At 44.6% G+C, this 13,492-nt stretch overlaps 1 protein-coding gene across 4 annotated transcripts in view; it reads right to left on the bottom strand.

Moving 5' to 3' along the window:
- The window catches only part of FRMD4A (FERM domain containing 4A), a 346,642-nt gene that overhangs the window by 189,891 nt on the left and 143,259 nt on the right, over window positions 1-13,492 (bottom strand). Inside the window, exon 1 of one of the 4 annotated variants that reach the window (XM_068670000.1) lies at window positions 5,981-6,373. The exons of the other annotated variants lie outside the window; for them this stretch is intronic. Within the exon in view, the coding sequence (XP_068526101.1) occupies window positions 5,981-6,046 (66 nt within the window). The 5' untranslated portion in view covers window positions 6,047-6,373. Of the gene's footprint in view, window positions 1-5,980; window positions 6,374-13,492 lie in introns of those variants that run through there. 4 annotated transcript variants of the gene reach the window in all.

Genomic DNA, 13,492 nt, shown 5'->3' with positions numbered 1-13,492 from the left:
AACTGGTGGTTGGATGATGACTGTGGAGCCTATGGCTATGTGCTGGCCCTGCTCTTACATTCATCTGTGGGCACCTGATGTTGGCTGCTGCCCACAACACAATGCTGGACTAGATTTATTGGAGAGACTTGGTATGATCATTTTAATATTCTCATGTTCAGAAGTGTCTCTCTGAACAAATCCTCATGAACATTTTCCTAAGGGGAACCTTTTAATGTCACAATATTGTTGAACAAACTCTACTTTCAATACAGGTCAAGAGACTGGCAAAATTCAGGCTTTTCATCTCCTGCAAACCAGATGCTGAGGATAAATTGGAGGATGCTGTAGTTGCCAGAGAGAAATGCCCATTACATTGTAGAGGGTGAGGTTAGCACACATGTTTGCTTTATGCATGATTTGTGCCTGCTCCAAGTACAAACTTGCTGCTTGCTCTTTGATTAGCAAGTCCTAGCAGCCTAGCAAAGCCACACAATTTATTCCTGTGATGGAGGTTAATGAATCACTTCACAAATTAATAATGTCTTATTATTGCATTGGTTATTAAGAACAATGTAGCACAGACGCTGGGAGATGATAGTAAATTCAGGAACATTTGTTTGGTTACAACAGGGAGGACGAATGCTGTGTGCAGGGTCCACTTGGTGGCTGAAGCAACCACCTTTTTACACCCTTCTTTACCCCAGATTGCCCATACTGACTATGAGAATGACTCTTGTTTACCAGTGTTGATGATGTGAGAAAATATCAAGTTTAATGGTGTAACCACCACAAGAATGGACAAAGAATAACACCTCCCTATGCCAGAGATGCTCGGACTAGATGCAAAGGCACACACTTTGTCCTTGGCACCAGAGATGTGCACCCCAGACCTGGCCAGTTTGGATTATTCTGCAGTTGTGGTGAAGTGTTACAGTTGGAAGGGAACAAACCACCACAACGGGATTATCAAAGTCAGATTTCTACTCCCTTTTTTAATGTGGGACAGGGGAGAAAGTTGCTGATGATCTTTCTTTGTATCCTTCTGTTTGGTTCCCTGTCTGTAAAGTGATGAGGAAAAGAGTTGGATCTTATCATAACTGTTTTTTGTTGCAACTTCTGTGTTGTTACTAAATGCCACGTCACTTAAATGTCCCTTCCTTGACAGTTCAGGGGCTGCAATACATGGGCCTAGGTAGTGGACTCCCCAAATCCTTGCTGGGATGTGGTGGCTTTGTCTGTCTTGTGGTGACATCCCCATTGCCAAGGTGTGCCACGGAGCCTTGCCTCCTCTTAGCACTACTCTTGTCAAGGGAGCTGAGCCTCATTTTGGACTCTTCAGGGTTCGGGTTTGATGCCTGCTCCTTCAAACAAACAACTTAAGATCTGGCTGAAGACAGGAGTTTGAATCAGAGCTCAGTTCCCATTCACAACTATCTGTCAGAAGAATGAGCCAAACTACTTGCAGCATTCCAGGTATTTTCCTCTGACTTCCTCTGACTAAATTATGAGATTAGAAACAGATATTAAGCTTCATATCTTTGTTATTTTGTTGGAAGGGAGAAGAACAGCTGTTTCCCAGGGTGATGGAGGAGGCCGGAGCATCACTAATCAGTTGTTTTCTTCCAGCCCTGGTGGCTACATCCACCCAGAGCAAGGCAACCACAGCCCTGCCACATGCCAGGAAGCCCTCATGAATGTTATTTTCATGAAGTAGCCTCCTATATATTTAAGCATGTTCTATATCTATATAGAGACATATGTATATGTGGATTATATATATGTAACCTGTGGATTGTGGTGAGAGGAAGGCTGAGTGGCTGGTTGGCTGTGGGAATAGGTAGCTACAGGAATATGGATGGAGAGTATTGTGGGTTTGGCAGGCTTGGTTGCATTTGGATGGTATCTAAGACCCTATAAACCATTGGAAACACATTGCCCACCTCCAGGGATGGTGACTCAACCACTTCCCTGGGCAGCCTGTTCCAATGCCTCGCAACCCTTTCAGTGAAGATTTTTTTTTTCCTAATATCCAAATTAACCCCCCTCTGGTGCATCTTGAGGCCATTTTCTCTTGTTCTATCGCTTGTTGCTTGGGAGAAGAGATTGCTGCTTTGCTATAACCTCACCTGAGGTCTCCATTCACAGATCACATGGCAATAATTAGCCAGTCCAGGGGTGACGAGGGTTTGGCTCATGGACAACTTTTGCAAGCAGTGAAATAAGCAGTCGGAGCCCCTATTTCTTACCCAGACCCCTTTTCTCCTTAGCAAACCCGAGGGACCTGCTGAGCTTGTCCCCACACCACCTCCCTGCTTTGGCCCCGGCTCCTTGGCTGGGTTTGTGGAGGCAGCCAAGTCCAAGCAGCTCGGTGGCAGCCCGCCGGTGATGACAGCTAATTAAGAAATGTCATGTCAGAGGCTTCCCTTTTATCTCATCTTGTAGAGGCCAGCAAAGCTCTCCGACACCCTTTATTAATGGAGGAAAGGAAGTGTCAGTGCAGCAACAGCTGCCTTCCTGATAGCGGGCTGACAGCACGGCGAGTACACCATGTCCTGGAAGGAAGCAGCAGCTCATGCCATCGGGATGCAAATCCCAGGGGAAACATTAAATGTATTTGCTGCCAAGGCTTGCCATCCTTACTCTGAAACTCTGATGAATTCACTCCAGGTGAGTTCTTGCAGGAGCACTTAGCTAAAAACCTTGTGCAGAGTAAAACTGCCCAAACCCTGTAGCATTTCTTCAGTCTGTGTTCTTGCTGAAGCCAAATCACATCAAGGTGGGTTAGTCTGAGCTGAGCTAGGGCTCGGTTTCTTTAGAAACCAGTGGTTGCTTCTCTTTTATTGTCTGCTGTAGCCTTTCTTTCTACACTGTGATAAAATGAGCTTGGTACAAGCTGTTAAAGCAGGTTTTGTCAATGGTCACTGGCCCTGTGGTGCAATGATCATTAAAACTAATTTTCTTCAAAGGATAAAAAAAAAAAAAGGATAAAAAAAAAAGGATAAAAAAAAAAAGGAAGACAAGACAAGACTTCACAGACCACAGTTTCCCAGTTTCATAAGTAATTGCTTGGTTCAGAGCAATGGAGGGCACCGGAGAATTGGAAGAGGAACATTATGGTGATAGATCACTCCACTCTGTCAGCAATAAAGCTCACATGGACAAAGATGCACGGTGTGGAGCAGCCTTTGAGATCATGCCCAGGAGGCTCCTGTCACCTGGCAGTCCACCTGCCTGCAGCTGGTCTGGCCCCATGCTCCTAACCCAGGTATTAGCCTTGCTGGTGGTAGCAAGGTGCTTGGTAATGGATCAGTGACCTCTGCTGAACTGGGTGACTGGAATGAGCTATCATAGTCACAGCTTTATGTTTTGCCCTTCCTTCGTACTGAATTTCATATTTTCTGTTCTCTACCCAGTTGTAGATATTGCTTTTAGCATCACTCAGTGGACAGGGGGTTTAAGATCAGACACAGCCACAAGGCAAAGCAATGCATGAGTAAAGCCTAAAGGTCGTGCCTGATCGTGCCAGGGAGAATGAATCTCCATTTGCAATATTTGGTCTCAATTATCCAAAATTCTTCCTGCTTTAGCTCCTGAGTAATTTTTAGAAGAACCCAGGCAGTGGAAAACATGATTGCTCCTCAGGGAAATCTTATTTTCTTGATTTGCCTACAGGCTAGATTAGATTCACAGCCCTGATACCCAAAGTGAGCCATGAAGTCTGGATGTGCTACCACTGCTAAATCATAAAGCCTCAGCCTCTGTAGGGGGACAAGTGGGGTGAAGAAGCCCAGAGCTGACACTACTGCACTGTGTCCCTGCACAATGCTGCTCTGACACACACCCCAGCTCTTCCAGAGCCAGCTGGGGGCTCCGATGCAGTGCAGCATGGCACCACACGACACATGGCACAATGTCCCTTCATCACTGTCTCAGCTGTGACAGCAGTGTCCCAGCTGGGGACGTGTCTTTGGGTTTCTGGAATCACATAGTTAAATATTGCATATCTAGTTCAAAACACAACCTGAGAAGAGATCCATTGGTTTCATGGACTGAAGCCACCTGGAGAATTTAGCCCATGCTTTACTTCGGTCTTCTGTATCCTCATTACAGAAAAACAAGCAAGCAAAGAAAAAGAGAAAAAAAAAAAAAACATAAACCAAAACAAAAACCAAAACAAACAAAACATGAGGAAGACATTTGGGTGGAAATAACATGTAGACATAAGAATGGCCAAAACCTAGACCCAGCTCTGAAACTCTGTGGATGATGGGACATGAAGGAAAAACTCCCTATGACCTCTCCTATAGGGTTGGGTGGCTCCCAGCAGAGCAGGAGGCTTTTCTTGCCCTTCAAACACAACCACACACATGGAGCATTGCAGCTTTGGCTCTCACTGGCCTCAATCAATTCAGTCATCCTCAGGTTCCCAGATCTTGGCAGTCTCTCAGATCCTACCCGGCAATAAAATGCCTTTAAGCACCCACTGTTCAATGGCACCTGACCCATAGAGGACAGGGCTCTCACTCTTCCAAGCTTCAAGCACTCAGCTTGACAAAGTGATGCCAAGCGACAAATAGAACAAGAGGCATCGTGGTGCCAAGCTCATTCTACAGCAACTGCAATAGTCCAAAGAAAGCATCATCCCCTCTCCACACAGAGAATCTCTCACAGTGTGCTGCTGTCACGAGATGTGAACATTAAATCTTTGCCTGCCACGGGGATTTACACTCTTAGGAATTTTCTCTAGCATGCATGGTACCCTTTGCTGGGGAAAATGGTAAAAAGGCTTTAAATTGATTCATATCTTATAGCCCAAGGAACATTTTAGTGTTTTGTACCCTACAGAGAGGCTTAGACAGGGCAGCCCCAGGTGTTTTCCTCTGCCCCCATCTCAGCAACCTATGGGACAGGGGACAGGGCACTCCCAAAGGACTGTGGGGAGATGTCAGCACAGAGGGGCTTGAATCCCTTTCTCCCCCAGCACAGATGGGCACTTTAGTAGCTGGACCACAGGCTGTAAAGCTGGCAGGCTCTCCTGTTTTTTGCTTTTGTGGTTGATGCCTAAGATTCCTTATCAGTAGACCCTGAAATCTGAGGCATTTCATTTAAAAGGTGCCAAAATGAACTCTTTTGAAAATTCAGAATGCCATTGCCTTCTTTTTTTTTTAATAACTTGAATTTACAAAGTGTCCAGATTACCTTGGCATGACTTTTTTGAAGGAGATAAAGGACCTGACAACCCCTCATCATTGTTTCCCCCCCACAATCCCTCCAAAAACTTCCAAAACTTAGCTGACTCCGGCTATGGCAAACACCACCAAGATGTGTTTGAAAAATCGGGAATCTCTTTTGAAATGTTTCAGTATTTTTAAGAAACTTTTAAAAAGAGATTATAGAGACAGATTCTTATCTCAGATGTGCAGAAGAAAGTCATACATCGCTTCACTGAGCTTTAATGATTTCTAGGAAGCAATTTTAGATTAACAGCAGTTTAAAGTGTGTGGCATACCCAGGAGGAATAAACTTGATTTTAATGAAAAGACTTACGCTTGTTCCTTCATCTCTTTCAAAACTAACCCAAAACTATAACCAGAAAAAGAATTTAATAACTATTAAAAAACTAAAGCCAAAGATACTTGATGCCAAGCTGTCCATAGGTTAAAGTTCTGTCAGTGCACTTCTTTTACAGAGACCTTCCTCAAACTGTTCTGACCAGATCTCTCCTCCTTTTTATGTGCTTCATCAATGTTGTCAATGATGCACAAAACCAATGCAAAATGCATCCTGCCCTGGAGTCACACTGCTCCAGTTTTACATATTACCCCTTGTGGTAGACCCTTTAGCTGTACCACAGCACACTGCTGGTGTGGGACGCACGGTTTATCAGGAAACGTGAAGGAACGAAGCCAATGCAACACTTGGACACACCATTAAATTTGTATGCTGCCTTCTGGATTGCTAGCATCCCGCTTTAAATAGGAAATTGTAGCTTACTTACGAACACATCCATTAGTAGGTGCTCCAGCGTCACTTCAATATCCTCTAATTTAGCTGCTAAAGTCATTGTGAAGTCAAACGTTCGCTCCGGCCAGAGAAGAGCCCTCAGGAGTCCCAATCCAAGCTGCCCGTGGCCAAAGCTAACTCTCAAGCTGCAGCAAATGAGTTTTCTCACAGATAAAGACAATCCGAGAAATCAAAACACAGCATCTGAGTGCAGCTGATGGCTGGACTCCGTGCCGGCTGCCAGTCCTGCTCGCAGGACCGAGGCTTATTCCATGTGTGCGAAATGGGAGCAGAAGCTGCAGCGTGCGTGCTGCTTCCCCTTCAGAGCTTCACAGTCAGAAACATGGAGTTATATCTGGGAAACCACAACAGAGGGAGGGAGAGACGCACACAGAGGGAGAGCGAGGGGAGGAATGGAATAAACCGCCTTTGACTATGACTGATATTTATAGGACTACTTGTTTTTGACTCCAGTCCATTTCTCTGTTCATTTCTGACCTTTCACAAATGGCTCAACACACTGGAGCGTATTGTAGGACGGGGGCAGCAGGTCCCACAGAAGTTGGCTGTGACCAGCGCTGGGCCAATTCACACAAGCTCCCCATCAATAGCTCTTTGTCAGCGCCTATCAGGCTCTGCGCTGTAGCTAGTGACAGAGGGGAGCACAGACGTGTAAAAAACAAGGAAACAAAAGTTGTTTGGATGCTAATTTTTTCCTAAGAGTATTAATAGATCCCCTTACCAGCTCCCCAAGGCATCAGACTACAGTAAGTGCTGTGGTGACGGCTGGGGTTACGTACAAAGGGGAATAACCTCACATAATCCTACAGGGTCGGGCTCTGCAAACTCCCTGGCACCCCCTCCAAAATGTCCTCCAAACCTCACCGCATCCCCGTGCAGGATGCAGAGCACTTCTCGGGGTCAGAGCGTTCCTCTTACTGTATTTGTGGGAAGTTTAAGGCGTGATCCTGAGTTCTTGGTCCTCCTCCACACATCTGCTCCTGCTTAAGTCAATGGAGAAGAGGTGACACCGCTGCTTACTTAGCACTTCTCATCTCTACCTCTCACAGCGCCTCATGGAGCAGAAAGGTGCTGGTGGACCTGGTCCAACCAAAGCTAAACCCAACGGGAACACTTCAAGGATTTTGGTTAATGCTGGCTGGGAACCGAATAGAAGGGAAACTGAGGCACAAAAAGGATAAATACTGAAAGTCTTGGTATGGCAAGGAGTGGTGCTGAAATCTCCTGGGTCCCAGGCAGGGCCAAATTCACCAAACTGCCCTCCACGGTGTCCACATTCCTCTGCCAAAGTCTTTTATATTTGTTTAGTAAGTACACACAGAGTCTGAAATCTCAGAGTGAAATCTTGCACGTGATGTATTCCAGACACCAGGAAAAAAAAAAAAAAGGAAAAAAAAACCAAACAAACCACAGAAGGCTGCCCTACAGGTTTCAGAAATTGAAGATCAGTATTATTTATAAAGGTGTGAGATGGATAGAGTTGATGGAGCTTAGAGGGACCTCAAGTCATAAATTTCAAGTAAATGTTCTCAGAGTTATAGCTGAAATCACGTTTTCAGACATCCAGCATCAGCATCCAAACAGGAGCTGCCTTTGATGGCTGAGTTTTACTAGACAACGACATGATAGACCATTTGGGACGCAATATGATGGATAGTTTCAATAGCAAAGAAGGGCACGTAATTCATTTTCCGGGTGGACCAGCTCTCATCCACACAAGGCCCTGCATCAGATAATAGGTTAGCTGCTCCAGAAATAAACCAAGCACGGGACGCTTGTCTGCTGCAGGGAGAGCCTGTTCATCACGCACGTGACGCCCTTTCATTAAAGCTTTCACAAAGTGCTTATCTTTGCCAGTCTGAGCAAAGGGGTGTTTTAATGAGTAAAACACAAAGAAATGGGTTGGGAGGGTGTTATGGTGGAGGCGGTTGAAATTCAGGGGACCACAACGCAGGATGCTGGTGAGGGAGCTGGCATGCAAGGGGCCGTGTAGGTTTCCCTGCAAACAGGATTTCATGTGCTCTGTTCTATAGAAAGTATTTCCAGAAGAAGACCAGGCTGATGGTAAGCTTTTGTCTCACCTGACATCCATGGAAATTCAGAGATCCCAGGAAGCTTCCAGAGTTTCTACACGAGCCAGCTGGGAAAGCAGGCTGGGTGCAAGGGCTCCTGGCTTCCTTCTGCATGACCCTATTTCTGCTCCACAACAAGCAGTGATCAGGCTGGGTCAATACGAGTTAACAGAGGTCCACCAGGACTGAATCATGCATTTGTCTGCCCCTAACTGGTACTACTGTCCGACCAGTCCAACCACAACAAGAACCGTACTGGGACCAAGCATGTGATCACTTCTTCCCTCCCCACACCCTTCACTTATTGCACAAAGGCCGTGTGTTAAATACTGAAATATGAGGCTAAAGATCTTTCTCTGTAGTATCTCGCTGTGCAATAGCACAGGGCAACCATGTCACTCGTTCCCCTTGGCTGTCCCTCTGTCTGCGTTGTGTTGGCCACAGAGACAAACAGCAGGGGACATCTTCCAGGGCCAGAATGCAGGGTCCACGTGACAGATCCTTTGACACAAACACAGGCCCATTTTTCTCTTCACAAAGATGAATTTCAAGATTATTTCATAACCAATGGAGAACGCAGTGTCAGGCAAAGGAAAGTGGCTTTAGGGCTCACATAATGCCTCCCCTGACTCCCACTCCAGAAACACCTGGCACTAAAAGCACCACGTGGGCTGCTGGTGATGACAAGGAGGATGAAGGGGTTCACGCTGAGCTCTACATGACCTGGCCTTCCCATTATCACACCAGTAAATAACAGAGAGATGATTCTCTCTGAGATACACCAGCTCTTGGACTCTTGCAGTTGCAATATTCAGCATAGCAGTTCTCCTGCTGATCCATATTAACTGTCTTCAGCAATGGTCAGAAATTTGTAGAAAAGGGTGTCGGTGGAAAAAGTTGCTTTGTTGAAGTAAGTTCTGTGGAATTTTCCTAAATCCTATACAGCAGGGTATGTTGTACCCAAGGGCATATCACTTTCTGTTTTTTCTTCAAATTCCAATACAAGTTTCAGGTTCATAGCAAAGCACAATGGGGGAACGGACTAAATTCAAGAAAATGTGCAGAAGATGAGAAGAGTTTGCCTCCTTGTTGTAGTAACAGCTGAAACAGTGCTTTGGTTAAAAAAAAAAAAAAAGGGCAAAAAAAAAAACCAACAACATTGTAGACAGCAGAAATAAGAATCACAAAAATGGATCAAATGGATCTAAACAGAACTTTTTCACACATATCAGTTCTCAGGGACCTCTGAATCTGTCCTGTCGGCTGCCTACAAACTCTCATTTTAACTTGTTTTACCCCAAATGACCTCTATATGGAAACAGCCACTTAAATACAATAAAAACAAACGGAATTTAACTGAGTTCCCTGGGGATTATTCCTAAACCTACTGTGCGTGTGTGCATTGCATTATAGGTAGACATAAATGAGATTGCATGTGATAGTGAGAAGCTCTAACTTGGGTGATTCTTTAATGCAGTAAATCTGAACAGTTTCTTTAAAAAAATCACTATTTCCATCTTTGCTAATTCCTGAGAATTTATTATTTTGGCCTTTGTGAGCATGAGACCTCTTCTATTTAAAGCAGAGTATCCATCTGACAACACACCAGGGTATTTGTGCAGAACAGGATGTTCTTCTACACCCACATTTTCCTTTCACTTCCTTCCTAGTTTTCTTCTACCATTTGGGAATAAGATACCAGAAGAGAGCTAAAAAGTGGTGACTACTGGAACATTATTGCCAAAATGAGAATTCAGCAAAATATGCTATTTTTCAAAGCTGAAATGTTATGTGGGGACACAGTTTGTTTTCTTAGGGCAGTTTTAGAGGTGGAGGTGATTGGTGATGGTAGGAAAAAGTCACTCTGTATCTGATTGCTCAAGTGTTGGCTTGCAAAGACAGTGGTGCTAGCACAAAATTTAGTGAGTTAAGCCACAAGCTGCTAAGAAAGGGTTAAAGAGCAGATCTGAGCCTAATTAGTCCCAGGATACCATGTTTGGGCTGGTCCAGCTTTCAAAGATGGAGTTTGGGGAGGAGAACAGGCAAATTGTCCTTGTATGAGGCTCATTGGTCATGGAGACCTCTAGAGAAAGGACCCTGGATCGCCTCCACTGATTTAATAAGGGTTAAAGTCCTCAGTAAATGTGGATTGTGGACATGCACGACACCTCTCCCCATGTTTGCTGTTCATCATGACACCATATGGTATGGAATATCCCTTTGGCCAGTTGGGGTCACCAGTCCTGGCTGTGTCATAGCACTGTACATAGCACTATACCAGCCACTATAAAGAAAATGGGACACTTTTCCAGCCCGTGGGAGTGGGACAGTATAGCAGGTCAGCTGTAGCACGACAGGCCGTGGCTCTACTTGAGTAGCAGAGAACATTTCTGAACTTCCCTACTTTAAATAATCAAGGTGGGGTTTTGAAGATGTCTGTTTGGTCTCCTACACAGGATTTTCTATGCTCTGTCCTGTTCAGAGTAAATAGGTCTGCTGCAACAAAACGTGAAGCTGTTCCATTTGGGGAAGGTGAAGACAGAGGTCCCATCCTCTTAATCAACTTGGATGACTGGAAAACACCAAGCTTCCCAAACCCTCCTTCCAGATCCTGCTTTCCTCCCACACAAGACCTTGGCTTTAGGAACCCATCAACCTGACACCTCCAGGTGGATTGCAGTCATTCTCTGAATCTGGAACTAATGGTGACTTGTAGTAGGCTCCAGCTGGCCAAGGATACAGCCATCTGCCTTCATCATGGCTCAGGGAGCTGGAAGTCAACCTCGTCCTGCAGTAGTTTTCAAAGTCAGCTGAAAGCCTTGGTTTTCCAATGAATGTATTAACCCAACGCTTCATCAAAGGCTCGTCTGGAGGCATCAAATATCAGCTGGGCTTCAGGATGAAGTGCAACAAATTGATCTGAAGAGTGGGTCTAGCTATGACGATATCTCCAGAAGAAGATTCCTGTGAACCTTGAGTTTGTGCAATTAAGGCAACAAGGAGATGTCCTTTTGGTTTCTGCAGGGATCTGGGCTGGAACATGTGCTGCGCTATCTCAGAAAGGGTACAAGCAATGAGGGAGCACAGTTTTAAGATGACACCATGATATTCAAGGTAGCAAGGACAAAGGCCTGCAGCAAGATCTGATGAGTCTAAGTGAATGAGCAATAAAACAGCAAATTAAATTTAATGTAGCCAAACTTGAAGTAATGTTCACGGAAGGAAAAATGCTCTGAACTTCACATATAAAAATTATGGGCTCTGGGCTCACTTAGGAATAAGATATTGAGATATAATAGTTCTATGAAATGTCAGTTCATTGCTCAGTAGTGGTGGAATCAGCAAATTAAATATTAACAATTACCAAGGGGCAAGCAAAAGAGAGAACATTATCGTGCCACTGAATACACTGAATAAAACCAGGGTTCACTCACATCTTAAATTGTGTCTCCTGACCCCTTTATCTCCAGAAATGATATAGTGACAATAGAGGTGATTCAAGGAAGGCCAGTAAAGATGATTCAAAGTTAAAAAATTGTCCCTATAAAGAAATGACTAAGTAAGCAATCAATGTGGGCTTTCGTCTGGGAAAAAAATGCCTGAAAAAGAAATGAAGGAGAACAACTGAATGATGGTGAGCAGCATGGAGAAGATGAACAGGGATTGACTGTTCACTATTTCTTCCAATACAAGAATAAGGGTGCATCAAATGAAGCTGGCAGGAGCCATGCTTATAACAAATTAAAGGAAGTGATTCAAAGACAGCTAATAGCTGATCTGTGGTATTCCTTGCCAAAGAACAGCAAGGATGCAATATTTTATCTGGGTTCAGAAAAAGGCTGGAGAAATTAAAGGATGATAAATCCATGGAGGGATGTTGGATATCTAGAGGCTACATCCAACATAGGAGGTCCCTGAGTGGAAACATTTGGAAGGTGGGAGAATATTCAGGGAAAATATCTCATGGTTTTTCCAATCTTCTCTCTGCATTACACACGGACACTGCTGGAGACAAAACACTGGATCTTTGCTCTGAACCAGTACAACTGCTCTCGAGTTTCAGCTCCATATGAGATGCTGCCCCAAATTTATTATGAATTTTCCTCAATGCCTAAGCCAATTCTCCAAAGTTCTCAATGAAGAACTTTGGCCCCCAAAAGACAGAAATGTCAGAAACTCCACGAAAATACCAGGCACTCAGATATTACTGCTGTAATATCTACAAAAAAATAGTGTTTTGTTTTGTTTTATTTTATTTTATTTTATTTTATTTTATTTTATTTTATTTTATTTTATTTTATTTTATTTTATTTTATTTTATTTTATTTTATTTTATTTTATTTTATTTTATTTTATTTTATTTTATTTATTTTTTATCGTATTTTAAAGAGGTGTTTATGTATGTTTATTTCTCTTTATTTATAAGTCTTCCCGTTCTCCCAAAGTGATGGCAGTCCATGGAGGTGAAGCTACCTTGGCTCGTGGCCGTATTGGGAGCTGGCAAAGTTACCATGTGAACCTGTGGATAAAGGGGCTGAGCACAGGTGATGGCAACCTGTGACAAAGATTCCTTTCCTCAGCTGCATGGACCAAGACTGCAGGTACACATGGCAGCACTGGGTGGTTTGGGGCCACCTGAGACCCCACGTGGCCGTCCATCCCCTCATTTTTTGCAGCAGAAGGCTTTGCCAGGCCAGGGCTGGCCAGCGCTGCCAGATGAAGAATGAGCGTGGGAGTCCCATTCCTGACCTCTCGCCCGCAGTGGGATTGACATAACTCCATAACGGAGGAAAAATGCCGCTTCCACACGACAACAAGATAAACGTTTTTATAAGACAGTCCCCAGATGGGGAGCGCCAGCAGCCCTGAGGTATTAGAAAGAAAGGAAAAGATGAGTGGAGTCGAGCTAACTCCTGCAGGTTTAGCATCAAGGCTCACCCCAGCCTTTTCACAGCCTCGAGCATGGACATTTCTGTCTGTTTTATGAAGCCAGCTTCAGTGAAATGGAGTCCTGGATCACCCTGAAGAATCCCAGGTGCAGTGCGGTGCCCGGCTTTCTAGCTTCAAAATCTGAGCTATAATTTCTGTTTTATTGTTGCTGCATGTAGCCAGCATCTCATCTCCTCCCTGGGCATGGCTGCTGCTCTCTGTCTTTTTTCACCACCCCCCTTGCATTGCTCTCTCCTCACTGGGTGGTCCCTCCTTCCCTCGTTGGCCCCACACCGCTGTCTGGAGCTAAGACATTGTTTTATTTTCGTGTTTTAACTGAGTGCCCCGAAAGCCATCGTTTTGGCTAGTAGGCGTCTGTCTCTTGTCCTTCTCACATCCACTCTCCTTTAAAGGCCACTCTGGGGAAGGGAGGGAAAAACCTCAACTTTTCTCTCTTTCAGACTTCCCCCTGGGCCACGCAGATG

The sequence above is a fragment of the Anas acuta genome, chromosome 1 (genome assembly GCF_963932015.1).
Source record: "Anas acuta chromosome 1, bAnaAcu1.1, whole genome shotgun sequence".
In the NCBI taxonomy this organism is placed as follows: domain Eukaryota; kingdom Metazoa; phylum Chordata; class Aves; order Anseriformes; family Anatidae; genus Anas; species Anas acuta.
The sequence above is the reverse complement of the archived record's forward strand: the minus strand, read 5'-3'. Positions and strand labels throughout refer to the sequence as shown.